The sequence below is a fragment of the Brachyhypopomus gauderio genome, chromosome 6 (genome assembly GCF_052324685.1).
Source record: "Brachyhypopomus gauderio isolate BG-103 chromosome 6, BGAUD_0.2, whole genome shotgun sequence".
In the NCBI taxonomy this organism is placed as follows: Eukaryota; Metazoa; Chordata; class Actinopteri; order Gymnotiformes; family Hypopomidae; genus Brachyhypopomus; species Brachyhypopomus gauderio.
Window position 1 is genome coordinate 13,642,777 of NC_135216.1, and position 24,556 is coordinate 13,667,332.

At 50.0% G+C, this 24,556-nt stretch overlaps 1 protein-coding gene across 7 annotated transcripts in view; it reads right to left on the bottom strand.

The window, feature by feature from the left end:
• Positions 1 to 907: 907 nt before the first annotated feature.
• The window catches only part of trioa (trio Rho guanine nucleotide exchange factor a), an 81,848-nt gene continuing 58,199 nt past the window's right edge, over positions 908 to 24,556 (bottom strand). For 4 of the 7 annotated variants that reach the window (XM_077008838.1, XM_077008833.1, XM_077008839.1 and 1 more), the window contains 45 exons: positions 24,358 to 24,553; positions 23,390 to 23,556; positions 22,613 to 22,732; positions 21,439 to 21,630; positions 21,206 to 21,355; positions 20,967 to 21,081; positions 20,121 to 20,236; positions 19,526 to 19,648; positions 19,057 to 19,251; positions 18,439 to 18,554; positions 17,876 to 17,942; positions 17,680 to 17,789; positions 17,410 to 17,479; positions 17,228 to 17,317; positions 17,044 to 17,136; positions 16,821 to 16,932; positions 16,501 to 16,691; positions 16,200 to 16,301; positions 13,919 to 13,948; positions 13,639 to 13,790; positions 13,300 to 13,399; positions 12,950 to 13,193; positions 12,430 to 12,725; positions 12,097 to 12,267; positions 9,492 to 9,587; positions 9,253 to 9,401; positions 9,087 to 9,153; positions 8,900 to 9,003; positions 8,717 to 8,786; positions 8,533 to 8,622; positions 8,340 to 8,432; positions 8,139 to 8,189; positions 7,956 to 8,033; positions 7,648 to 7,839; positions 7,376 to 7,556; positions 6,503 to 7,299; positions 5,433 to 5,680; positions 5,179 to 5,302; positions 5,059 to 5,086; positions 4,792 to 4,954; positions 4,534 to 4,655; positions 4,348 to 4,426; positions 4,057 to 4,257; positions 3,794 to 3,932; positions 908 to 3,624 (listed from right to left, as the gene is read on the bottom strand). In XM_077008838.1, the coding sequence (XP_076864953.1) occupies positions 3,079 to 3,624; positions 3,794 to 3,932; positions 4,057 to 4,257; positions 4,348 to 4,426; positions 4,534 to 4,655; positions 4,792 to 4,954; positions 5,059 to 5,086; positions 5,179 to 5,302; positions 5,433 to 5,680; positions 6,503 to 7,299; positions 7,376 to 7,556; positions 7,648 to 7,839; positions 7,956 to 8,033; positions 8,139 to 8,189; positions 8,340 to 8,432; positions 8,533 to 8,622; positions 8,717 to 8,786; positions 8,900 to 9,003; positions 9,087 to 9,153; positions 9,253 to 9,401; positions 9,492 to 9,587; positions 12,097 to 12,267; positions 12,430 to 12,725; positions 12,950 to 13,193; positions 13,300 to 13,399; positions 13,639 to 13,790; positions 13,919 to 13,948; positions 16,200 to 16,301; positions 16,501 to 16,691; positions 16,821 to 16,932; positions 17,044 to 17,136; positions 17,228 to 17,317; positions 17,410 to 17,479; positions 17,680 to 17,789; positions 17,876 to 17,942; positions 18,439 to 18,554; positions 19,057 to 19,251; positions 19,526 to 19,648; positions 20,121 to 20,236; positions 20,967 to 21,081; positions 21,206 to 21,355; positions 21,439 to 21,630; positions 22,613 to 22,732; positions 23,390 to 23,556; positions 24,358 to 24,553 (6,936 nt within the window). In that variant the 3' untranslated portion in view covers positions 908 to 3,078. The remainder of the gene's footprint in view (positions 3,625 to 3,793; positions 3,933 to 4,056; positions 4,258 to 4,347; positions 4,427 to 4,533; positions 4,656 to 4,791; positions 4,955 to 5,058; positions 5,087 to 5,178; positions 5,303 to 5,432; positions 5,681 to 6,502; positions 7,300 to 7,375; positions 7,557 to 7,647; positions 7,840 to 7,955; positions 8,034 to 8,138; positions 8,190 to 8,339; positions 8,433 to 8,532; positions 8,623 to 8,716; positions 8,787 to 8,899; positions 9,004 to 9,086; positions 9,154 to 9,252; positions 9,402 to 9,491; positions 9,588 to 12,096; positions 12,268 to 12,429; positions 12,726 to 12,949; positions 13,194 to 13,299; positions 13,400 to 13,638; positions 13,791 to 13,918; positions 13,949 to 16,199; positions 16,302 to 16,500; positions 16,692 to 16,820; positions 16,933 to 17,043; positions 17,137 to 17,227; positions 17,318 to 17,409; positions 17,480 to 17,679; positions 17,790 to 17,875; positions 17,943 to 18,438; positions 18,555 to 19,056; positions 19,252 to 19,525; positions 19,649 to 20,120; positions 20,237 to 20,966; positions 21,082 to 21,205; positions 21,356 to 21,438; positions 21,631 to 22,612; positions 22,733 to 23,389; positions 23,557 to 24,357; positions 24,554 to 24,556) is intronic. The other 3 variants (XM_077008834.1, XM_077008837.1, XM_077008836.1) reach the window with 3 other exon arrangements.

Consider the following 24,556-nt stretch of genomic DNA (forward strand, 5'->3'; position numbering starts at 1 on the left):
GATTTGGAGAGAGATGGAGCCTCTTGTACTGCTCAACAGTTTATAGAAACAGCACATCCCTTCTTGCAGGACATTTAAGCCGTCCTGCATCATGAGGGCTGATGCTCAACCGCAGCGTTTTGCAGAGAAAGCTCTGTGTACACCTTACACGGTTATTAGTACAGAAGTTATTAGCACATAAGCTATGCTTACAGTTATTAGCACAGAAGATATACTTACACTGTGCAAGGTAATGCATGGACATCAGACCCTCACAGACATTAAGGACCCTACACAAGTTCCCCTACAGCCTGGACAGCACTGCAGTTTTAGCATACAGCTTCCAGTAATTACTATATATTCCAGTAATTACTATAGCTTATTGGGCAACACGGTGGCTTGGTGGTTAGCACGTTTGCCTCTCAGCACTGGGGTCTTGGGTTCAAGTCCCTATCTGAGTGGAGTTTCCATGTTCTCCCCGTGTCTGCGTGGGTTTCCTCCGGGATCTCCGGTTTCCTCCCACAGTCCAAAAACATGGAGGTTAGGTAAATTGGCAGTCCCAGACAAATTCTCCCTGAGTGTGTGTCTGTGTTTCTTTGTTCAATAAAAAGTAGTGTCTGAGTGTGTGTGCATGAATGTGTGTGTGTTTGTGTGCCCAGTGGTGGATGGTGCTCTGCCACTAGGGTCTGTCCTCTCTCCCCTTCCTGCACCCCATTCAGTCCCCCAGGGGGCTGTGGATCCCGGTAGAGAGTACGCTGTGCGCAATTGGCTGCTGCTTCTCGCCGGTGTGTGTGATTGGTTGTCTGTGACTTGTACCTGTGTTACTGTAAAATTGTAAAGCGCCTTGGGTATTCAGAAAGGCGCTATATAAATCGAACATTCATTCAACACACACTGCAGGCACATACAATAAACACAGGACCAAACAGAACGTTCTGTATGTTTAATTTCAAAATAACTGATGGCAAAACTGAAAATATTTACAGCACATATTGCGTAAACACTTATGGCCTCTGTACAAAGAAATATACATGCAAAAGTATAAAATAATTGAAACCAATATGAAAAATGATCATACTTACATTAATACAATGTGGTTGGAAATAAAATAAGGTTACTAACAGAACACTTAAATGCATCCAGTCTTACTTTCGCTTTACGGCATCTGTACAACTTTACAATGACGAATAAATTATAATAATTAAAAAAATGATGATGATTCGGGACTATACAGATGAAACCAGCAAGTTCCCTCCTACTGGACAGCTGTGTATGGCCTCACCCCGTTCTGCAGAGATGACGGAGGGGGTGGAGGGTTCAAGGGTGGGGGTGTAGACTGCAGACCACTGGACAGCTGCTAGAGAGAAAGCTCTTTTCAGAGTAGCCACTACTGTTGCTTAGTAAAATTGTTGTTTTTTTCTAGCCAACATGTCACCAAAAACTATCCAAGGCCTTTGACCTACATCAGTATAAAAATCTATACGGTGAGATATTATATAAATACCATAATTTAAAGGCTTCACATTTATGTCAAGGATCTCTTGCCATCACGAGAAAGCGTGAAAAATCACCACGACTGCTTGCTAGTTGACATTTATAACGGGAACACGGTCTCAAAAGCAAGGAGGTGATGGGCAGACCACATGGTAGGTCTATGAAATGTCAATGGCATCTCAGAAATCTCCACACTTGAAGGGATAAAAAGCTAATGGTAAACACATGTAAACAACCTGTCATGGCTTAAAATGGGAAAACGTTGGGGGAAACTAACATCATAAAGCTAGTCGAGCTTTGGTATAACAATAATGACAACCAAAAAGTGACAAACATAAGTGCCATGAAGACAGCGCCCCCCTGTGGGGAGGCAGGGAAATAGAACCCTCTAAACGTCCAGGTTAAATAAACACAATTAACAGTAGAACCTGCAGTACCAAGTACATGCGTGTCTATATATTTATTACAGGTACAACAAATGTCCTCATAAATAGTTGCATAAACCATTTAAGCTGCAACATTGCACATAATAAGAATCTGGAACATCCAATGAGTGCATTTACAATATTCAGTCTATTGAGCTCATGTCTCCCGTCACTCGTACGTGTGGTCTGCTCTATGGCTGTCTTCCACGGGGCCTCTCCCATCCTGGAATAGTCTTTGTCAACATAAAGCGATAAAAACCAGGGGAAAGAAATTTAAAAAGAAAGAAAAAAAAACAATGGCAGACGCAGACTATGTACAAAGTAAGGCTTATACATCTTTAAATTGCACAACACAATTTGATCTAGTTAAAGCAAAGTTTAAAAATTTGTTTTCTTTTCACTGGCAGCAATTTAAAATGAAACGTGACATGATCGCTGTTGTTTGAGTAAGCATCGTTTTACGCTAGGTGACCAGACGAGTTTGGAGTTGCGTTTAAATGATTGAAAAGCACCTGCCCTCACAGGTGTGACGAGCACCTGCCCTCACAGGTGTGATGTGCATGAGCTGAGCTCTGTCCAAACCGCTGTGCAGACTCCCATGTCTGCCTGCTCCCTGTCTTTGCTATTTTGTTGGGTTCATTATTTAGTTCTCTCAAAAATGGACCTGAAAATGTGTGGACACACACAGCTTCATATTTTCTCATTTTCTTTTAAAAGTTACTTAAAGGAACAACCCCCACCCCCACATGTGGAGTTCAATACTGTAAAAGCGCTAAAGAACAGCTTGTTCCCTCTGGCTCAGGCAAAATGGGGGGAAAAAAAAAATCGGCATCACTTTCTTCCCGGAAAAACGTTGCCAGTGTTGTGCAGGTACACTTTACACACAAAAGTAGTCATTGTGGCTTCAGTCATCAGGGAATCAATGAAACTCAGTTCATAAGTGTTCCACTAATCGAATCCTTATGAAATTTTAAACCAGCCAGCAGCATAAGACTGGGTAAACAACTAATCCACAGACATCGCTCGTCTTCGAAATGTGTTCTACGTGGCTCCGATTGGCTAAGGTGGCAGTTTCCACACACCTCAATTTGGCTGGTGACCGGAAACTTCCACCACGGCGCACCCGGCCGCTGAAAGAGGATGAGATGATTTGATTTGTTTTTTCGCTTTGATGCGGTGCTCAGATCCGAGGCTGGAGCCTGCTGTGCAGGAAGGTCCTGATGCCCCCCAGGGGTCGCAGGTCATTCTGGTGCTTGCGCCGGTCTATGAAGGAGATGAGTCTGGAGGTGTCGATGCACTCGGCGGGGCGGCGCCCCTCCCCCGGCCTCAGCCACGACTCCTGCAGGCAGGCGGCCGCGGGGGGGCGTCGGGACGGCTCCAGACGCAGCAGCAGACTCACAAAGTCCCGCGCGTCCTGGCTCACGCCCTGGAAGTAGTCGTCGGGGAAGCTGAAGTCCAGCCGGCAGATGTTCAGACACGTCTCCTCCACGCTTTCGTCCAGGAAGGGCGACGCCCCGCTCAGCATCACGTAGGTGACCACCCCGAGGCTCCAGAGGTCAGAGGTTAGAGAGACAGGGTCCCCAAGCACCAGCTCAGGGGCAGCAAATTCTGGGCTGCCCAGGAGAGGGTGAACGTAGTGGGCGGAGTTCAGCTGCACCGCATCCCCAAAATCCGTAAGCTTCACCGTAGGCTGAGAGGAGCCCTGATCCACCAACAGGTTCTCAGGCTGAGGGGGAAAGAGCTTCAACATTAGAAATGCGTCACATAAAAAGCGGTTTTCTCCATTTATTCTATAATCTTCACTTTAAGTTTACTTAGATTGAGTAAAAGTTTGATTTTTTTGCTTCTACTTATTTCATTATAACCTACAAATTGACCTTTGGCCCCAAACAGACCTTGACATCAAGATGGGCTATCCTGCAGTTATGGAGGTAGTGCAAAGCTTCTAAAATGTCCCGCAGGTAAAGGGCCACCTTCTCTTCAGTGAGGTTCCCCCAGCTGACGATGTAGTCCAACAGACGGCCTTGATCAGCCCTGTTCTCACACACACAGTCAACACACAGCCACGTGTCAGAATGTTTTGAAGCTTGTGGATATATAGCCCTCCTGTGCATTGTGTGTGTGTGGTGTATATACACAAGTGCAAGGGAGTCCTCACATGTCCAGGACCAGAGCGAAACTGCCGGGGGTCTCGAAGGTGTCCTGTAAGCAGATGATCTGAGGATGCTGGAGCTTCTTCAAGATGCTGAGCTCCTGGGTGACCTGGTCCCGTTTCATTAGCTTCTTATTGACCAGTTTGACAGCTACCGTCCGTTTGGATCCCCTCAGGTCACACCGTTTCACCACAGCAAAGCGCCCCCTACAGGTGAAAGCTTGCGTCAAACACAGCTCCACTGTGGCCGGCTGTTGTTCAGGACCTGATAATGGATCATGGATTTTAAAGTCTTACCTCCCCAGTTCTGCTACCTCAGAGTAGAAAGACTCAAAGTTGTCTTTCCACATGACCCGGACTCCATCACTGGATGTACCTGTGAGGGGGAGACATTCATGATCAGGTCTGATGACCCATGGCCAATAATGTCAGCACTACACTCGTACATTTGCATCTGAGAGGGACTCATGTGCATAAACTTACCCAACACTCTGAGACTGGCAGACGATGTCACACTCCCTACATCATTGGTGGCAATACAGGCGTAAATGCCATCATCCTCTGAGGCCACGCCCACAATGCGCAGTGTGGCCTCACCAGTCTCACTGTAGGACAGAAATGATACTAAGTCAGCCACCGCATGCAAAGCATAGGGTCAGTGTTGAGGCTGTAGAGAATATGGCCCGAGTGGCTGCAGTGTGTGAGTGTGAACGTGCAAGTGTGTAAGCCAAACGCAGGCACCTGTAGCCTATGCTGAAGTGGCCATTGTTGGTGAGGGTGCTGTGATCGGGTCCCTTCCAAGTGATGCTGGCTCTGGGACGGCCACACACCTTACACCTGAGTGTGACACACTCGCCCTTACCACAGGTCACGTCACCAAGCGGGACCAGAATCTCCGGGGGAACTGCACACATCACGCCACTCATCATTTCAAAGAATTACTTTAGCATTTCAAATGTACTTTTTTTCTCTTTTTTATGAAAATGAAGAATGAAGACAAAAACCTACCATCATAGATGTAATTAGGGTTTAGAAGCTGAAAAATAAGAAGCCAAACTTCAGAGATTCAATTCTGAGACAATAGAACCTCCCAGAATCTAGTTTTAACTCTGGGCAGATATCAGTTACCTTTACAGAAACCTTATTGGACTTCCTGTATCCATTTTCCAGTTTGCCCTCCTTCTTTGCCTCCTTCTCTCTCTTCTCTGACTTCTTACGGATGCGCAGGGATGTGTGCCATGAAGATGACTTCCTGATTTGGGGGGGGGGAAACAAAATAACAGCTGTAATTAAAGTGAGAGGAAAAAAAAACCCACATCACTGCTGATGTCACTTCCTGTAGGTCACTGCACTGCTACAGCGGTCAGTAAGAGCGCTCTTACTTGATGGTTCCCTCTGGAGTGTCGGGGATGCTGGTGGAGGTGTGGCCCAGCACGTAGCCGGGGATCCAGCCCTCGGCGGCGGGGCTCTGCTCGGTGGCGGCGCGGAACACCAGGAACATGCTCTGCTGGTTGGAGGCCAGAACCTGCACCACCTCACCCTGACACACGTTGATCTCATCCTCCTTCAGGGCCACGTAGTCCTGCGTCACGAGCATGGTGGATATGTTGCTACTGCTGCTGCTTTCACTCTGTGTGGGGAGAGTACACACACGCACGCACACGCACACACACACACACACACACACACACACACACACACACACACACACACACACACACACACACTTAGTCTGAATACTCCTAGGGCACTTCTCTTGAGCAAACTGAAAAACATTAAGTAATGTATGACTTGAACACTGAAATTCCCAAGCACACTTTCACACCCATGTACAGGATTAATAATCTGAGTAGCTATTTATTTATAGTAGATCCAAGATGATCCATAGATCCATTTAGCATTTTATTGCCATCTTTTGAGTGATGGAGCAAACCTGAGAATACATGCACAGCAGAACTAGACACACTCATGTTAGTCATCTAAAGCTGATCCATGCCTATAGAAAGAACTTTGGGTTTTAATTCAGACCACACTCAGATGTGTACAGAAAAAAACCCTTAAAACGGTCTAAAGCAAACCAGAAGAGTTCTGAGAATCAATCTCATGTCTTCAGTAGATAAAGGGACAGCGACAGTGATTCAGAGAGCAGCAGAGAGAGACTACAAGTGAAGTCTAAAGTGAGCGAGAGTTTTAAGAGCTGCAGAACAGGATAGTGCTTCTCCCTCACAGCGCCCCACAGACAGAGCGGCACAAGTTAGTAAACAGCAGCAGTGGAAACGTGTTACTGTCGAACAGTGCAGTGGCTGGAGATCCCAGGAGAGCACACAGAGTCCAGGGCGGGTTAGTGGAGACTCAGCTAGGGGAGAAGAACACAGAGCAGCAGGGTCTTGCAGAGGAGAGCTGCAGTGGCACGGTGGAGACGCCTGCGGCCGGGCCGGACCGGACCTCTTACCCCGTTGCTTTGGGTGGACTGGACCGAGTGTTCACTGGCGGAGGAGCAGGTGCTCATTCGGTCGGCGTCCTTGCTGTGGGTGGAGTGCCGATGGCTTTGGTTCAGGTTCTGCCGGCCCAGAGTCTCGCCCGCCTCCCCGGGGAACGTGAAGGAGCTGGGCCGGCTGGCCGGGGAACCCGGCATGGAGCTCCAGAAGGAGGCGGTGGAGGAGGGTGTGGTACAGCCCCCGGTCTTGGGCCCCGGGCTGCAAGGCGGGAGACCGTCTTTGAGGGTTGGCAGGGCCAGCGGGGCGGGCACTGAGGTGGCGGTGCCCGGCCTGGGTTTGACCAGCGCCAGGGGAGGCACTGCAGCTCGGGGGATCTGCGATGGAACTCTGCTGTCCCGGGTCTCTTTGGAAACGGCGTCCGCAGGAGGGTCCCGCTTGGTCTGAGGACTGTCTGACGGCTTCGCCCTGCCAGAGTCTCGACTCGTGTCGGGGTCTGCGGTGCATGAGGGTGGGGGGTCCCCAGAGAGGGGCCGCTGGGGCGTACCTGATATTTTGTCAGGGCCGTCGGGGTCGCTGACTCCGGGGCCCAGGGCGGGGGAGTGGTGGCGGACAGGCTGGGGCAGGCGGGAGGGCTGGGGGATGCGGGAGGGGCGTGAACGGGGTCCTGATCCACCAGGGACTACACCACCACCTCCAGGAACAACACCCTGGCCTCCGCCACCCCCAGCGTGGGCACCGCCAGCAGGGCCCACCGAGACACTCCCACTCCCTCCCACATGGTTCCTCTGGTACTCGATGGGAGACGTCAGAGCTGCGGGCAAAAGAGCGTTGAGCACAACGCAGTTTAAAAGACACTAATACAGAGCGGCTACAGAGCGCAGAGTTACCAGTGAGGAAGTTTCGCTGGCTCTCTAGAATCTGGCTGATCTGCAGGGTCCAGACCTGCCGCACGCCAGGGTGGGAGGAATGCAGCACAAAAACCTCCATGCCGCCGGTGGCCATTCTGGAGGTCAGGGTAAACTTACAGGGGTCACCATCTGCACTGTCCTCTAGTCCGAGACAGCTCACCTACACACACGCAGATTTACAAATCCATCACCATAATAAACCACAAACGCATCCAATGGAAGTAGAGGATATTGTGCTCATGAAAAGGCACCTTGATGCTGTTCTTATAAAGGAAGCCAGGCATGGTGAACCCTCTCTTTTTATCTAAAGGCTCACTGAAAATAACAATCTGCTCGAAGAGGAAGACTCTTCTCTCCTTCATCCTGCCCAGCAGGCCTCCATCAGAATCGGACACCATGAAGGTGTCCTGCAAGAGCAGACGACCCTGGGCCACTATCTTCCCCTGGGAGACGGAGACAGACAGAGACAATCTTAAATTCACCTTCTAATAAAATAAGAGTTGTGAAAGGCACCGTTTGTCCATGCAGTGCTTCATATGCACGGTGTTCCGCGTCTTACGTCAAACCCCTGCAGGCGGCCCACATTCATCATGTCGTTGCAGCGCTTTGGTACAATACACATGACCTCCACTGCTTTCTGTAAGACAGGACAGTGGTTGGGCTGAACGGGCTGCACCAAAGAATCCAGCCGGGCAACGAGGCCCGAGCAGAGATCAACAGTGGACTGGGTCTTTTCTCTTACCTCCACATCCAGTGAGTCCAGACCAGCTTTTTTGGAAAACTTGAGGAAATCCTAGAAGAGGAAAAGATTTGAACAGGCAAGATTGGTTAGACAAACTGTGACCAGACTCAGCAGTGCAGAGCAAGTACAACAGCTGGACAACAGCAGGACAACAGCGGGACAACAACAGGGACAACAGCAGGAGAAAAGACACAAAGAGACCTTGAGCAGCAGCTGGTACTTCATGATTCTCTGCACTGGTTTGATGAGCAAGTCAGTTATCTGCAACCTGTGACCCAAACGCTGCTTCAGGTCCTAATGGTAAGGGTCAAAAGACAAAGGTTAAACAGAACCTCAAACAGCAATTTGAAAGATTGGATTATTGCTCGCAGCTAACAGCTTTTAAGGCAAGTACCTCAAAGTAGGTGTCGATGTATTCGGAGACGATGTGTTCTGATTTTGGTTTGTTCTGGCAGTAAACGATGTACATGTGCAGCCGCCGCTCCTGCAGACAGAACAAAGACAACGGAGGACGTGAGCTTCCGCGACTGGTCACGCGCCATCTGCTGTGGGTCTGCTGGGAGAGGACGTGTGCTCACGTGCTTCACGAACAGCAAGCCCAGACGCTCGGGGTCTTCAAGGCATTTCTCCAGCTCTCCCAGAAAGAAACTGCAAAGCAAAGCGATGACAGGCACTCAGGAGAGCAGGCGCTGGTGACCCGTCCCCACCTGTGACGGTCTGTGACGGGAGCAAAGCACTGGTGAAGGTCAAAGAGCACTTACTCTCGGTGCCAGTCGTAGATCTGGTGGATGTTGCCAAACACGATCTTGTCTTTCCCTTTCATGTCGTCGGGGACACCCTCCGCCCTCATCCTGGCCATGTAGCCCTGGCAACAGAGCACGCGTTTGTAGATAAAGGCGTCTTGGGTCAAGAAGCATCAAAATTACGAAATAAATACGAAGTGCTCACTTCAACGACCAAACCAAGATCTCTCACATAGTCCCGCTCCGTCTCGACCAGCTCCAGCAGGACATAGCTGCAAGGCACCAGACAGGACACGGGTTAGGAAGAGACACAGAGAACATGACCAGGAGGGGGCGCTAGTGAGTCACGGCGAAGAGGGACACACACGTACTGGCGTCTCTTGAGGAAGGTTGTCTTGCGCTCGTCCAGCTCGTCGATGGGGGAGGAGGATGAGAGGAGAGAGTTGTCCGAGGGGATGAAGGACGGACTACTGCTGTCTCCCTGCTCCACGCACAGAGAGCTCGGCCTGTCTTCCAGAGCCTGAATACACGCAAAATCACACACACAAAATTTCTCAAACATGCAGAGTGCACAATCACACACGCGCTTCCATACGTCGCTGATACTTACCATCTTACTTTTGACCAGCTCTTCGATGGCACTGACCAATTCGGCAGCGCTGGGTGTCTCGGAGCTGGAGGGCCGCACCGAGAGACGCGATGACGTCTGTGGAGAGCGAGGACAGAGAAAACTGGGTCAGGCGGCATCTTGGCAAAGACGAAAACGAAGGCAAACCTGTCAGATGTGGGGCTCCTTCTGCCAACTGTAAACAACCAAGTATACAAATCATTCAGTCATAGACTAACCACTAATAATACGATTTACTATGTAAAAGACATACAAAAAGGAATCTTATCTTAAAACAGAGCGATCTGGCAAAATGAAAGCACTGCAGAAAGTAGGATTTCTGAAGCTGTCCGTGATTGGTAAGCTAATGCAAACATGGATCTGGGAGCAGTACTCTCCAGGCTCCTGACCTGCTTAGCAAAAACAATACAGAATATAATAGAAGATCTACATAAGATAAACTACAAAGGGCTTCTTTTGGCAGCTCTGTCATGATAGATTTGGGTTTTTATAATATTTATATATATATTTATATATTGCATGTCTATAAAGGAACATTCCACTTGTAGCATTGTGTTAAGCCATCTAAGAACATCAGAAAAGAGAAATGCAATTGGAAATGCATCTGTGAAATTCATGAGCCTGACTGCACAATGCTGATGGCACAATATAACTAAAAAGTGGAATGTTCCTTTAAGTTGACAAGTCTTCATTAGTGGTAACCATCAACAATCAAGGAATGAAGTAAAAGTGGACATCTATCAACAAAAAAAAATCTCACCCTTGCTGTGCCTTCCAGACTTTCCCATTTGTCTCTGGGCTGCTTAACTTTTATATGCCAATTAGACACCAGAGTGGATAATGAAGGGTAAAGCACAGAGGAAGGGAGGGGCAGGGAATGGGGGGCTGTAGAGGGGTCAGGGGTATCAGAGATGTTCTCCGAGGTTCAGGGTCTTTAGGCACATGGTTGTTGGGTACACCCCCACCCTTCAACCTTTGACCTTCACACATCCACACTTTCCACTTGCTTGGCCTTAAAAGGGCACGTGCCCTAAAGTCCTGTGAAGTTAACAGTGCGTGTGCTCCCCAATACTGTCAAGTTAACAGTGCGTGTGCTCCCCAGTACTATCAAGTTAACAGCGCATGTGCCCTACAGTACTGTCAACAGTGCATTGCTCTCCAGTACTGTCAAGTTAACAGCGCGTGTGCTCTCCAGTACTGTCAAGTTAACAGCGCGTGTGCCCTACAGTACTGTCAAGTTAACAGCGCGTGTGCCCTACAGTACTGTCAAGTTAACAGCGCGTGTGCCCTACAGAGCTCTGAATCTACATTCGGACACACAAGTTCAAACACACTCTGAGGCACCCAGATAGTTATTCTTTATAATAATGAATAATAACAAAACCAAACAATAAATAAAAAAATATACATGTCCTCCTACATATAAGGAGGAGCCAGGTTTAATAAATCTTAAGGAAAAGTGAAAAATAAATATGTGGAGATGAGAAGAAGAAGAATCAAGGTAACCCAAATAACCAATAGTGAGAGTATAGTAATAGTAACCAATAGAAATCCAGAGGAGGGTATTTTGGGCTTGGGTAAGCTGTAGCTCCACTCAGTGGTGCGGAGAACAGAAGCGGAAGGAGATCTTAAGATGTAAATGATTACAGCAAAACAAAAGCAGAAAGGCGGATGTGCCTCTACAGGCTTCCGTACGTGGGAGGCCTACAAGCCATGTTGTCCTAGCAGTGAGGTGTGTCTGTCTATGGCTCTAGTTTCCAATCAAAGCAAGATCGAAAAAAAGAAAGAAAAAAAAACCAAAACAAAAAACCGCAAATCAAAGTGACGGAACGGCCCGTGCGTCTCGTAGCTAAGCTGGCGCCATGGCAACAGAAAGAGAAGCGTCATGAAGGGAGGGAGGTCAGAGAGGGGAGGAGTCAGATGGAGAGGTATGGGAACTGAGATAAAACAAAGACAGGACACAAATCAACATAATGCTGTGGCAAACAACACAGCCGAGGAAATAAACAAACAAACAAAACAAAAGAGAAAAACAAAATTAGTGTCACAAGCTGTTCTTTGACAGCAGTGCTCCCAGTTATACACGGTCAATTTCCCATGTCACAAAAGACAGAAACTGTCCTCAACGAAATTCTGTTGGGGGGAAAAGTCACCCTTAAAGTTCCTATGGTGAAATGCAACTTATAGAGTATTGCGTTTTAACATTGGGTTGCTACAAGCTATAAACATATAAGCTATAAACATACAAGATATAAACATGCTCTTTGGTCAAATATATTAAAAGCATGACAAGACAAGAAAATTGATACCAATGTTATGCATATGGTAACTTAGGTCACAATTTTGTTATTATGGAAAAATAAAAAATTAAAGTGCAGACAACATACAAATCAAGTCTAGACAACCTGAAATCAAGGCTAGAGAGACAGGAAACCCCACAGAACTCGTCCAGGTGAGGGCGCACTGAACTCGAAGTGTGTGTACCGCCCCTGTGAGGAAGCTCACTTCATTCCCCACAGCTCTGTCCAGGTGGTCCCGCTTAAGGTCCATACCCAGTTCCCGCACCGCCGTTACGTCAGCTGCTCACCTTGTCGTCCTGGGAGTCCGGCTGCAGCAGGCTGTGCTGCTGGATGGCCATGGGTGGGGGGAGGGGCACGGCGTCTGGGCCTTCCTCACCCTCCTCCTCTCCGCAACTCTGCATGCCCGACGAGGACGACTTGGACAGCGTGCCGCTGCTCAGACCCTCGTTGCGCACCCTCTGGGGATGGAGAGAAAAGAACCCGCACGCGTTTATAGGGCGGTCCCCCCGGGCGGAGGGAGAGATAGAGAGAGATAGAGAGAGATAAAGAGAGAGAGAGAGAGAGATAGAGAGAGAGAGAGAGAGATAGAGAGATATATAGAGAGAGAGAGGGAGGCTCACCTCCTCCAGCGTCTCGTCCTGTGGTGTGGCAGCGCTGTCGTCCGAGTCCTTCTGTGATCCCACCTCGGTGCTCTTACGCACGTCGCGACTCTTCTTGTGTTTGTGCGCTAGCTTCTTCACGTGGCCGTCCGCCTTGCCGCTGCTCAGCCGCCTCACCGGGCTGGTCAGCCACTTGCGCAGCGTGTTGCCCGGACGCTTGGGCCCCGGGGAGCTGTGGGAGCCAATCACGTGGCCCGGCTGCAGCGTGGCGGACGAGCCCGGCAGGATGGCGTCGTTGCTACACACCGACAGGGTGTCTGCCGCGGGGGCGAGGGGGTAATAAATTACTTAATATATATACATTTTTTAACAAACACATTTATTAGTTTATAAATTGCCAGTAGAAGTATTTCCCCTGTACAAGGAAAAGCCAGGGCTGCGTTCTGCTCCTCGCAATGCTGATAGCCATGGGGAAGATTAGTGGGCGGAGCTAGCGCTGGTCTGGGCGGAGCTAGCGCTGGCCTGGGCGGAGCCTGCTCACCCTTGTGGTTGAAGATGCCCTCCATCTCCATGCTGCTGCGGGAGTGGGCCAGGCAGAGCGTGGCGCAGGGCACCAGGCCCTCCTGCGCGGGCGAGCGGTCGGTGGTGCGCACCAGGCACCAGTCGGGCCGCTCGTGGAGCCGCTCCAGAACCTCCACCGTCTGGCCTCTGCGCACCAGCAGCTCGTTGCTGTTGGCCGGCATGAAGTCGTGGATGACCACGGTCAGCTCACAGCCTCCAGACAGCTGGGACACACACACACACACACACGGTGAGGACGGGCTCAAGGGGGGTGGGGGGAGAGGAGAGAGTGTAGTGTGGGGTAGAGGAAGCGGAGGTGGGGGGTCGGACCTTGTCGCTGTCCAGCGTGTTCTGAGAGGTCCGGGAGGCCAGGGAGATGGTGTCTGGCTGGCTGCTGCCGTCACCCTGACTGTCCTGGTCCTCTCCATCTCTGCACAACAACAATCAGACAGCACGTCAAAACCCACAACGCTACCGCCACCCAGCAAAGGGCTCGGTGCTAATTATGAGCTGAAAGAGGGATGAGTTGAATAAATGCAAGTGATATAATCAGAAATGATAAAGGAACAGAGACAGTAAACTATAGCAAATATAGCAGAATACAGAATACATTATAGAACACAGTATTGTATATAGAGGAAGAGAATAGTATAGAAAAGTTTCACTGGCCTTGGATTGTACCTGCGGCCCTTGTGTTTGGCTGTGGAAGGTTTGGGGATGTGGATGGGCTCCTTCAGCGCCCCCTTGAGGTGAACTGTGCGCTCCTGAATCACCTCTCGAATGTGTTTGATCCAGTCCTGTTTGTTCTCAATACTGGAGGCCTGTGTGTGTGTGTGTGTGTGTATAAATGAAAGAGAGGGGAAAAAATTGCAAAGTTGCTGGGGGCCACCAACATCTCTCCTGCATGTCTATTGTAATCTAAAGGTCAACTGTCATGGTCTATACTCACCATAGCTCCATGTTTGCATCCCTGACTTAGCTTAATTTGAAATATAGAAAAAAATTTCACTACTTTTTAAACGCACATGACATCAAATGTGACAAAGTGGCTTTGAAGACAGATGGGTAATACTGAACGTTTATGGCATTAATGCATATGCCAATGTGTGTGCGCACGACAACGTAACTGTTGATTATACATTCTCGGCGAAAACTGGCAAAATAGATGACAATTACGCAAAATTATAAAGAATTTACATTCTTAAATTCATCTCCAGTTCAGAATTTCTGTTCAAAGTCACATTTGAGCAACCTAGATCGCATTTCAACTTTGAAACTAACTCTCCTTCAAACTGACAATTAAACATGGGGTGTCTCACACAGACAGACAGTACCAGACACAACGCATTTGATATTCACCAACATTTATCGTGTAAAAGCACATTCCAAGGTTAATTCTAGCATGTCATCCGACAGTCACACAGAAGCATGCAGTTAATGAACACCAGGGGGCGCCGAGGGCTGCAGCACACATCTGTCTCAACAGACCAATATGACAAGTGTATTTCTTTATTTGACTTTTAGGTTGCATTTGTAATAAATAAAATAACTATAAATAACTCAATGATGCACTGACGTGTATTGAAACAAGCTAAGACTCGTTAGCTCGTTAGCTAGTTGCTAAGAAACTGGAGAGTAGCAACTTCCTTCCCACTCTAAAAAACAATACAATGTATTCTTGAGAAGGACATGCATCCAGTATGGTAAAGTATTATGTGGACTGGCAGTGCATGTAAAGTATTTCTGGTGCTAATAAACTAGCAGTACTCAGCACTAGCACATAGTTTGATCATGACCTGCATATGCAGTCATGTGTCTAGCCAATCACGGGTGGCCTGCCTAACCCATCAACAGAACCCATGACGCGTGATTTCCTCTCTTAACAGACGGGGTTACAGAAGTGTTTCTGTAGTGACTCATCTGAATGTCCTTCACTGGTAAATGGTTACGGTCAGAATCACAAGAAATCTGCTCAGCACCAGTGCGGCGATGAAAAATTAATTTCAATAAAATGAATAAATCTCATCTGTGATAAGACCATCAGTAACAACCTGTTCAAACAACAGAAAATGCTGTTTTTCCCAGTTATAAATCACCACATCATGGTTCTGCTGAGGGTTTCCAGATCTGGCAATTGGCCACTAAGGTAGCCAAGCTAACACCTCAGAACTTCAGTCTGATTAAGAGAACACTTCACAAATGAAGGATTATGAGTTGATTATGATCATTCACAATGATAAATCTATCAGTCAGTTCCTGCAGTCCTTAAATGCACAACCCTTTTCTAATGCAGGCATCCGTGTCCCTCTAAAGTCACATCCCCTCTGAGATTGCCTTGCACCATCAGCAACACCACATGCTTGGCCAAACATGTCATGGACTGACTCAGTACTGTGGTTGTGATTGGCTTCCCAGACTGACCAAGACGGGCAGAACAGAGGATAAAAAACGGGTCTCATTTCAATTTGAAGTGATTTATAGGGCAGACGTTCTGTGAAGCCCCGAGAGCCTTAAACCATGTGCTGTGCTGTGTGCACCGCTGACACTAACCCGAGAGCCTTAAACCATGTGCTGTGCGCACCGCTGACACTAACCCGAGAGCCTTAAACCATGTGCTGTGCTGCGCGCACCGCTGACACTAACCCGAGAGCCTTAAACCATGTGCTGTGCGCACCGCTGACACTAACCCGAGAGCCTTAAACCATGTGCTGTGCTGCGCGCACCGCTGACACTAACCCGAGAGCCTTAAACCATGTGCTGTGCGCACCGCTGACACTAACCCGAGAGCCTTAAACCATGTGCTGTGCGCACCGCTGACACTAACCCGAGAGCCTTAAACCATGTGCTGTGCGCACCGCTGACACTAACCCGAGAGCCTTAAACCATGTGCTGTGCGCACCGCTGACACTAACCCGAGAGCCTTAAACCATGTGCTGTGCGCACCGCTGACACTAACCCGAGAGCCTTAAACCATGTGCTGTGCTGTGCGCACCGCTGACACTAACCCGAGGTGCAGAGGAGAGGACGGGTTTCACCAGGAACTGCACACTCACATGCAGGGTCAGCTCACACGTCAACACACCGAGGTTAGTTCACGTTCGGAGCTGCACATGTTCACGCAGCATCCTTCACAGAGCACGTGGAGGTACGAGACCACAGAGCAGGGCGCCCTGAACACACAGCCATGCCGTCCAGCCCCACGAGGGAGAGAAGTAGGAGTGAGAAATTACCTTAAGCACAATCTTGTTGTCCGAGGTTGGAGTCCGTCCTACCCAGAGGGCAAATTTACATGGGTCCCCTTCCACATGTTCAGTGACACCCAACTCTGAGGTCTAGGTGCACACACACACACACACACACACACACACACACACACACACACACACACACACACACACACACACACACACACACACACACACACACACACACACACTCTTAAACCGATTTAACACAAGTGAGCTTGTACTCAGTAGAACAGTGGCACATGACATAGGGCTGTTTCCATGGCAACACAGAGAGGGCACGTACAAACAGCTTGCTCTTGTAGATGTACTTGCTCCTGCCGTTGGAGTCCTTCACCTCCTTGCTGAACACGAGGGACATCTCAAAGAGGAACAGGTGGCGCTCTCTGCCCTTCCTGATCAGAGTCTTGGGGTCCCACACCTGGAAGGTCTCCTGCAGGATCAGCTCCCCTTGAGACTCGATGTTCTCGTCAAACCCTGAGGGGTCACAGCACCATCACTGACGCTTTCACGTGAGAGTGTCCAGGCGTATGTCAGAGCGTGCGTGCGTGTTGGTGCACGTGCATGAGCGTGCCCGTGTGCACGTACATTCACGTGCGCTCTCACCTTCCAGCATGCTGAGGTGCATGGCATCGTTGGCTCGCTTAGGTACACTGAGCATGACTTCCAAGCCATCCTTGATTTCACCTTTGCCCTCCTCACAACATGTGAGGAGTTCCTACACACACACACACACACACCCCCCATTATATGTCACTAAGGACCAAGACGTTCTCCTGACGTTATCCAGATGTTGCTCCTACAGCCAGCAGACCACAGCAGTGTTCACCTTCAGCAGCAGCTGGTATTTGGTGATCCTCTGCACTGGTTTGATCAGGTATGAGGAGATGGAGTTGGCCAGACGGTGCCTCTGTTGAATCTCCTGCCAGACCACACGACATCAACCATGTTAGACGCATGTAGCTTTTTCACAAATACAACCGTTGCAATGACAACTGAAGACCTGTTCTTACGTCAAAGTAGGAGCCGGCGTGCTCGAGGATGAGCTGAGTGGAGTCGGGTTTGTTTTTACAGTAGTTCACATACATCTGAAACTTGTCAGCCTGAAAAACAACACACAAATAAACTGGTAATGCAGAAATGAGGAGATGATGTGAGATCTGTTGTCGTCCTGCGTCCAGTGTTCCGTGCTCACCCAGGTCACAAAACAATGGCCCACATCCTCTGGAAGCTGCTCGTACTTCTCCAACTCTTTAAGGAAGATGCTGTTAAAGGGGGCGGGGCAGAAAGAGGGAGGGAGAAAACTATGAATGCAAACACTTCACTTCACACTTATATAATACCACAACTAGAGGCTTTTAAGTGAAGAAATTAAAATGTAACTCAAGTCTTAATTCAAGATTAAAATGTTCTCAAGGCTCAGGTCTCAAACAGGGATTGTCTGAACTGAAAACAAATATCTCACTTGTGGTGGAACTCATAGAGGTCCTGCATGTTGCCAAAAATGATGTGTTCTTTGTTGATGATCCCTGGCGGGATCTCCTCCACCCCACTGGTCATTTCCCATAGATATGTCTGAGTATAAGCATAGCAAAGGGCATTTGAAAATGCCAAGAACATAAATCTAGCCCCAGCAATATCAGATGTGATCTCTCACTTACATCCATACACTCTCTCAAGTCCCTCACGTAGGCCTTCTCAGTCTGAATCAGCTCAGCCATGATGAAGCTAAGAAGACACGTGGAAAAATGATTATACACATATGGCAGAGAGGGAGAGAGGGAGAGAGGGAGAGAGATGAACTAAACTTCTAAGAGAAGGACACAGGACTGCTGGGGCAACTATAGTGCTACACCACAGTAGTGGTACCAATGCAGGACTCCGTGCATGACACAAACCACCAAGACGATTTATAGTCCATAACTTGTCAAAGTGACAAAGAAGCAGCTGGTGCCTGGAAATGCATTACAACTAAATATAAGCATCAGGTGCCACACTGCCATCACCCACTGTACGGCTAGAAATGATGCAACACTGCGGGTGACGCACCTGTTTCATAAGGACTTTTATCTGGGACAGAATTAGGAAAAGGGCTGCAAGCCGCCTTCAGTCAGGAAGACGTGGAGCAGTAATGCAGCACACTGGAATGCAGTGGTTTTACAGTTTCACACCTCACTGTGCAGTGAGGTGGATCTACACAGGAAGTTGTATAGTGGACACGTACTCCTTCCTGCGGGCAGACTTGCGTTTCTCCTCATTCAGCTCGTGGGCGGCGTCCCTCAGTTTGACCTCTGACCCTGGGGCACTGGCAGGAATAATGTCAAGCTGCAGGTCTTTACTCTGGAGGAGAGGACATGTGAAAGAGCAGCATTATTTAGAGGGGAAGGAATCGCTCTGATTTCACCTCAAACAGCCCAAACACACACACACACACACACACACACACACACACACACACACACACACTTCATCAGCCCAAACACACACACACACACACACACTTCATCAGCCCAAACACACACACTTCAAGGTTAAATACATCAGTAGTGACCACGTCCTTCTCTTGCTGAAAGCAGACCTTACATCACAGCCGTCTACTACACGAGAACTACGAGGTGGATCTCCAGAGGTCTGAACCCAACTTTCAGTGGTTCCGACTCGTGTAGTACCCGTCACCATCTGAAAATACCACTTAAAAGAAGTGGACTTTGGGCCGGCACTTGTCAAAGAACATGAAGGCTCTGTGACTGACGGCCCTTCAGATCTCTCTACCGCACCCACGGGCTCAGAGCGCCGAGCCGTTTGCGCTGATGGAGTTGGAGCACATGGAGGAGAAACCTACGGCTTTGTTGGAGTCGCAGGAGATGCCCAGAGCTTTCTCCAGCGAGGTGCGGTATTTGTCCATGCGCAGGGAGAAGTCGCGGTAGCGCTTGTCCACGGCCGCCACCCACTTCTTGATCTCGGCGGCGTGGGCGTGGCCTTTGTCGCAGAAGCCGTCGGCCAGCTGGATGAGAAGCTTCACCCGCTCTTTGGTTTGCTGTGGTCAGAGGGGGGAGGGCGTTGGGGTGACCAAGTCGCTAGGGTGCCCGTGATACTCGTGTAGTGTGTGTGTGTGTGTGTGCGTGTGTGTGTGCGTGTGTGTGCGTATGTGTGTGTGCGTATGTGTGTGTGCGTGTGTGTGTGTGTGTGTGTGTGTGTGTTGTGTGTGTGTGTGTGTGTGTGTGTGTGTGCGCGTGTGTGTGCGCGTGTGTGTGCGCGTGTGTGTGCGCGTGTGTGTGTGCGCGTGCGTGTGGTCAGGGGGTATGCTCCACCTTGGCTGTGATGTGGAAGTCCTCGTGCTCCTTCAGCAGTTCCTGCGTGTGATGGATGCTGGACCCCGTAGACGTGTGTGTGCTCAGGTAGAACTCACCGGTGTCGTGGATCCACTCGAGTGCCTGAGCAACACATTAAGATCCGTGAGATCTTCCCACCTCAGATTCAGCCACGTTATCAATCACACACAATCAGTTAGAGTAACACCGAGATGGGACCTCAGAGTATTACTATTATTAATATTCTTATTATTAATATTTGCATAAGGTGCACAGAGGGTCAGAGACACAGGCACTCAGAGCCACGCAGTGAGCCGTATCAGAGTAAGTGGTATGGAAACCAACTGGTACAGTATAGAGTTAATTAGCCTAATGAGAATGCTGCAAGGATAGAGGATAATTAAAGGCACCAAACGTAATGTGAATCTGCATGAATCTGCCAGCTAGTGAGGCCCAGCCGGGGGGGGGGGGGGGGGGGGGGCTGTACGCAGGGGCAGTAGAAGAGGGACAGAAGGAAAACAGGAAGAGAGGAAAGGAAATGTGTGTGTGTGTGTGTGTGTGTGTGTGTGTGTGTGTGTGTGTGTGTGTCACAAACCTGTTTGGCGCTGCGCTCAAACACCACATACTGTTGACACTGGTCCAGTCTTCTCTTCCTCATGGTCCAGAAGTGGAGGACACGATTCTCCCTCTGCAGCAACTCATTTAGAATGTCTGCACACACAGATATGCACACACACACGCACACACCCACACACACACACACACACACACAACCTTCTCAGCATTTCATTATTAACTGTCAAAGATTCATGAGGTGTGCTGGTAGAGGAAGAGTGTCTTCTTGGCACCAAGATGTGATTGTGTGTGTGTGTGTGTGTGTGTGTGTGTGTGTGTGTGTGTGTGTGTATCAGGTGAAGGCAGAATGATGGAGCCCTCCACTGGGACGGTCTGTCTAGTTCTGCAGTGCTGAGGCCTGACCCACTTACTGTTTCCAGATCTGCGAGTCATTAAAGCACAGAACAGGGCCACATTCATACTACACACTCCAAACTGGGCTAAACTGGACCTAAGTGGGCCAGCGCCTAGACGCAGAACTCCTATTCAACGCAGTCTGGCGTTTATCCACTAGATGTCACAATGGAGCCATGCAGCAGAAAACAACCACAGGATCCAAACAAACACCCCCCCCCATGGAGACACGCCAACTGTGTTTAGACACGCCCCCAGAGACAGCCGGGGGGAGACGTGTGGAGAACAGCAGGCCCAGCACCATGAAAACATCCACAAAGCCGTGAGCTCCAGTCATAGAGCGAGGCCTCTCTCAGCACTGCACTCAGACCCAACCATTACGATGTGCCTGTCTGTGCGTCACCGTCTCTGTACCCGGCGGTACCGGTGGACCCAACGGGGCGGGGATCTGGAGGGGAGGAGCCGGACTCACTTTTAACCTGCTGCTCAGGTGCTTTGACATGACTCAGCATCCCAGGCATGTTGACACTGTTCCGGTGCATGTACTTCAGGAACACGTCAGCGTTGCGTCTGGCCAGCGTGCACGCCTGAGGACACACACACACACACACACACACACACACACACACACACACACACACCCCGAGTTAGCAAGTAATTACAGCTGATAAGATAGGAGAGGAGGGTTGGGGTAGCCGGCGGCTACGCTACCTTCAGGAAGGCCTCCTTCTGCTCCAGGTGTTTGCTGATCATGGGGGTGACGTGGTCCGTCTCGCAGTTGGGCCCCAGTTTGTCAGCGCCGCCGCACCAGTCCTCGTCCCGCTTGTACTCCTGCTCCAGACTCTCCAGGACGCTGCACACCTGCACGGCAAGCCGCCATAGGTCAGAGGTCGAGGCCTCGGGCCCTTTAAGAGACACAGAGGCCTGGCGGCCACGCGCCTCACCTGCTCGGAGGTCTTGTAGAAGGCCACGGAGGCGTTGACCAGTTTGAGGCGGTCCTCCATCTTCAGCATGAGCTGCTGCCAGTGGGAGGCGACATTCTCGGCGCAGTCGCGGATCACGTCCATGTCGTAGTGGTTGGCCTGCAGCAGAGACTCCGCCTTCTGCTGCACCTGCAGGGCGCTCTGGTGGGTCTTCTGCTCCGAAACACACGCACAGACACTCAGCCAACACAGAACGGGTGAAGTGAATGAGTCAGAGGATTGAGGAGACGTGAGCAGCAGACGTGAGCCCAGGGGGGCCACCGCCGGACGGGAGACGCAACTCTTACGGACAAATACACTTTACGTCCACAAATCTTTGCACTGCAGCCGGAAGACAAGCGCTTCTGATTATTCAGAGTTCTAGTGAGCACTCGCTTGGAGGAGCTCTAAGAATGGGGACTGATAACTGATGTACACTGATGAACACTGATGTAGACACTACAGCACAGGAGGGTCAGCAGGTCTCACTGCTGTACGATCAGCCATGGAGAGAGAAGTGTGTCTTCTTAAGATCCTCAGAAAGAGTTTTTAATAGAACTAGTTGGTGCTGTAAGGTCTACTGGTTATTATAGACGACAGATGCACACACAGCATTACATAGATAAAAGCTTTCTAACTCTCATAATACTAATAAATTAGATTTAAGTGTGTGTGTGTGTGTGTGTGTGGTGGGAAGGAACAGACCTCAGTAGAGGTGTGTGTGTGTGTGTGTGTGTGTGTGTGAGGGGTGGGAGTGAACAGACCTCAGTAGAGGTGTGTGTGTGTGTGTGTGTGTGTGTGTGTGTGTGTGTGTGTGTGTGTGTGTGTGTGTGTGTGTGTGTGAGGGGTGGGAGTGAACAGACCTCAGTAGAGGTGTGTGTGTGTGTGTGTGTGTGTGAGAGAGAGGGGTGGGAGTGAACAGACTTCAGTAGAGGTGTGTGTGTGTGTGTGTGTGTGTGAGAGAGAGAGAGAGAGGGGTGGGAGTGAACAGACCTCAGTAGAGGTGTGTGTGTGTGTGTGTGTGTGTGTGTGTGTGTGTGTGTGTGTGTGTGTGTGTGTGTGTGTGTGAGAGGGGTGGGAGTGAACAGACCTCAGTAGAGGTGTGTGTGTGTGTGTGTGTGTGTGTGTGTGTGTGTGTGTGTGTGTGTGAACAGACCTCAATAGCATGCTGGAATTGCTCATGCTCTCTCTGCAGCTGCTCAGCCTCCTGGAGAGAACTGGCCGTGATTATTCCAGCATTTAGCATGGACTCGCCATTACGGATCCAGCCCAGGACCTGGAGAGGGGGAGAGAGAGGGAGGGAGAGAGAGAGAGAGAGAGAGAGAGAGAGAGGGAGAGAGACACACACACACGCGTGAACATACAGCCTCACAGAAAACTAGGGGGCTGTTGGGGGCAGAACTGTGCAACGGATGGTCACAAGACGACTAATTGCAGAGCACAAAGAAATCAGTTGAATCATATGGGCAGATCTGATCCTTTACATGAACAAGATGTGGTCAGGAGAGACAAGGCCAGGAAGAAGAGCGGGAGAAGAGCCGGGGGGGGGAAGCGCCGGGGGGGGGATTGAAGCGCCGGGGGGGGGGGGGGGGGGGATTGAAGCGCCGGGGGGGGGGGGGGGGGGGGGATTGAAGCGCCGGGGGGGGAAGCGCCGGGGGGGAAGAGCCGGGGGGGTAAGAGCCGGGGGGGGTAAGAGCCGGGAGAAGAGCCGGGGGAGAAGAGCCGGGGGAGAAGAGCCGGGGGAGAAGAGCCGGGGGAGAAGAGCCGGGGGAGAAGAGCCGGGGGAGAAGAGCCGGGAGAAGAGCCGGGGAGAAGAGCCGGGGAGAAGAGCCGGGGAGAAGAGCCGGGGAGAAGAGCCGGGGAGAAGAGCCGGGGAGAAGAGCCGGGAGAAGAGCCGGGAGAAGAGCCGGGAGAAGAGCCGGGGCAGCCGTACCTGCTTGACTTCGGCCTGTAGGTGGCGCAGCTGCACACACTGCTCCAGGTGACGCCGGTGCTGCTCGGCTGCTGCGTCCAACTCGTGCTGCTTGTCATGCAGGAACTCCAGCAGGTCCTGGACACGCGTGGCCATGTCCACGTCCCTGTCACAGAGCAGCTCCACACCTGTGGACCACACACACGCGCACACACGTACAGGCACGCACGCACAAAAATGTTCAAAATAATTGAAACACTCAGTTTCACAGCTATGACATGGAAAATAAACAATTACTAGGACAATATTAACTGTCTAAACACATTAAGTTAAAATGAATGACTAAATAAAATTGTTTAAGAAAATTTCTCTCCAAGGCGTAGTTTCTCAGTCAGTTGAGCTGCGACCAACACTTCCCCCATCAGTCATGTGGAGACGGCTGCCTTGCTGAAACCATTTAGACATTGATCTTGTACCACAATACTATAATGCTTGAGTTAAACCCAGAGTGAACTCGCTAACCCAAGAGTCCCGTTTCACGCCATTCCTCCAGACATCCAGGGACTATAAAACTGATATTACAGTGCCACACGCATTTGTCCACGCATGTGTCTTCCTGTGTAGGGCTGTGTGCTGTTAGCACCTCTGAGGAGGGATGTAGACTGGTTTCTATATGGGTAACACCCTATGGTACGACGAAACTAAATGTATGAGTTATGATTCAACTGATGAATTGCTCTCTGGGAGTTTGTAAACAAACTTCTCACTGTACATAATGATCTTGGCCATCTACACAAATACACACCTTTGACAATTTTCTTAAAAACCAAGACAACCACCAAGACCTGTAATTAACCTGTATGAGTTTCTTGCTTATAGAGAGCCTCACAGCACAGGGTGTAGTAATTAAGCCCATAAAACAGTGAATTATAAAAAGTGTGTGTGTGTGTGTGTGTGTGTGTGTGTGTGTGTGTAGGAGAGAACCTCACCAGATGCCTGCACCTCATTGACGTACTGCAGGAGCTCCTGGCCCTGGTGGATGACGTCGAAGGTGAGGTTGTTCATGGTGAGGGCTTTGTCAGCGTGGTGCTGTAGTCTCTGCTCCGCCAGAGTCAGGTCCTCCGTGTCAAAGTCACTCATCTGCTGAGACAGCTCCTCATTCCACGAGTCCAGGTCCGAGATGATCTG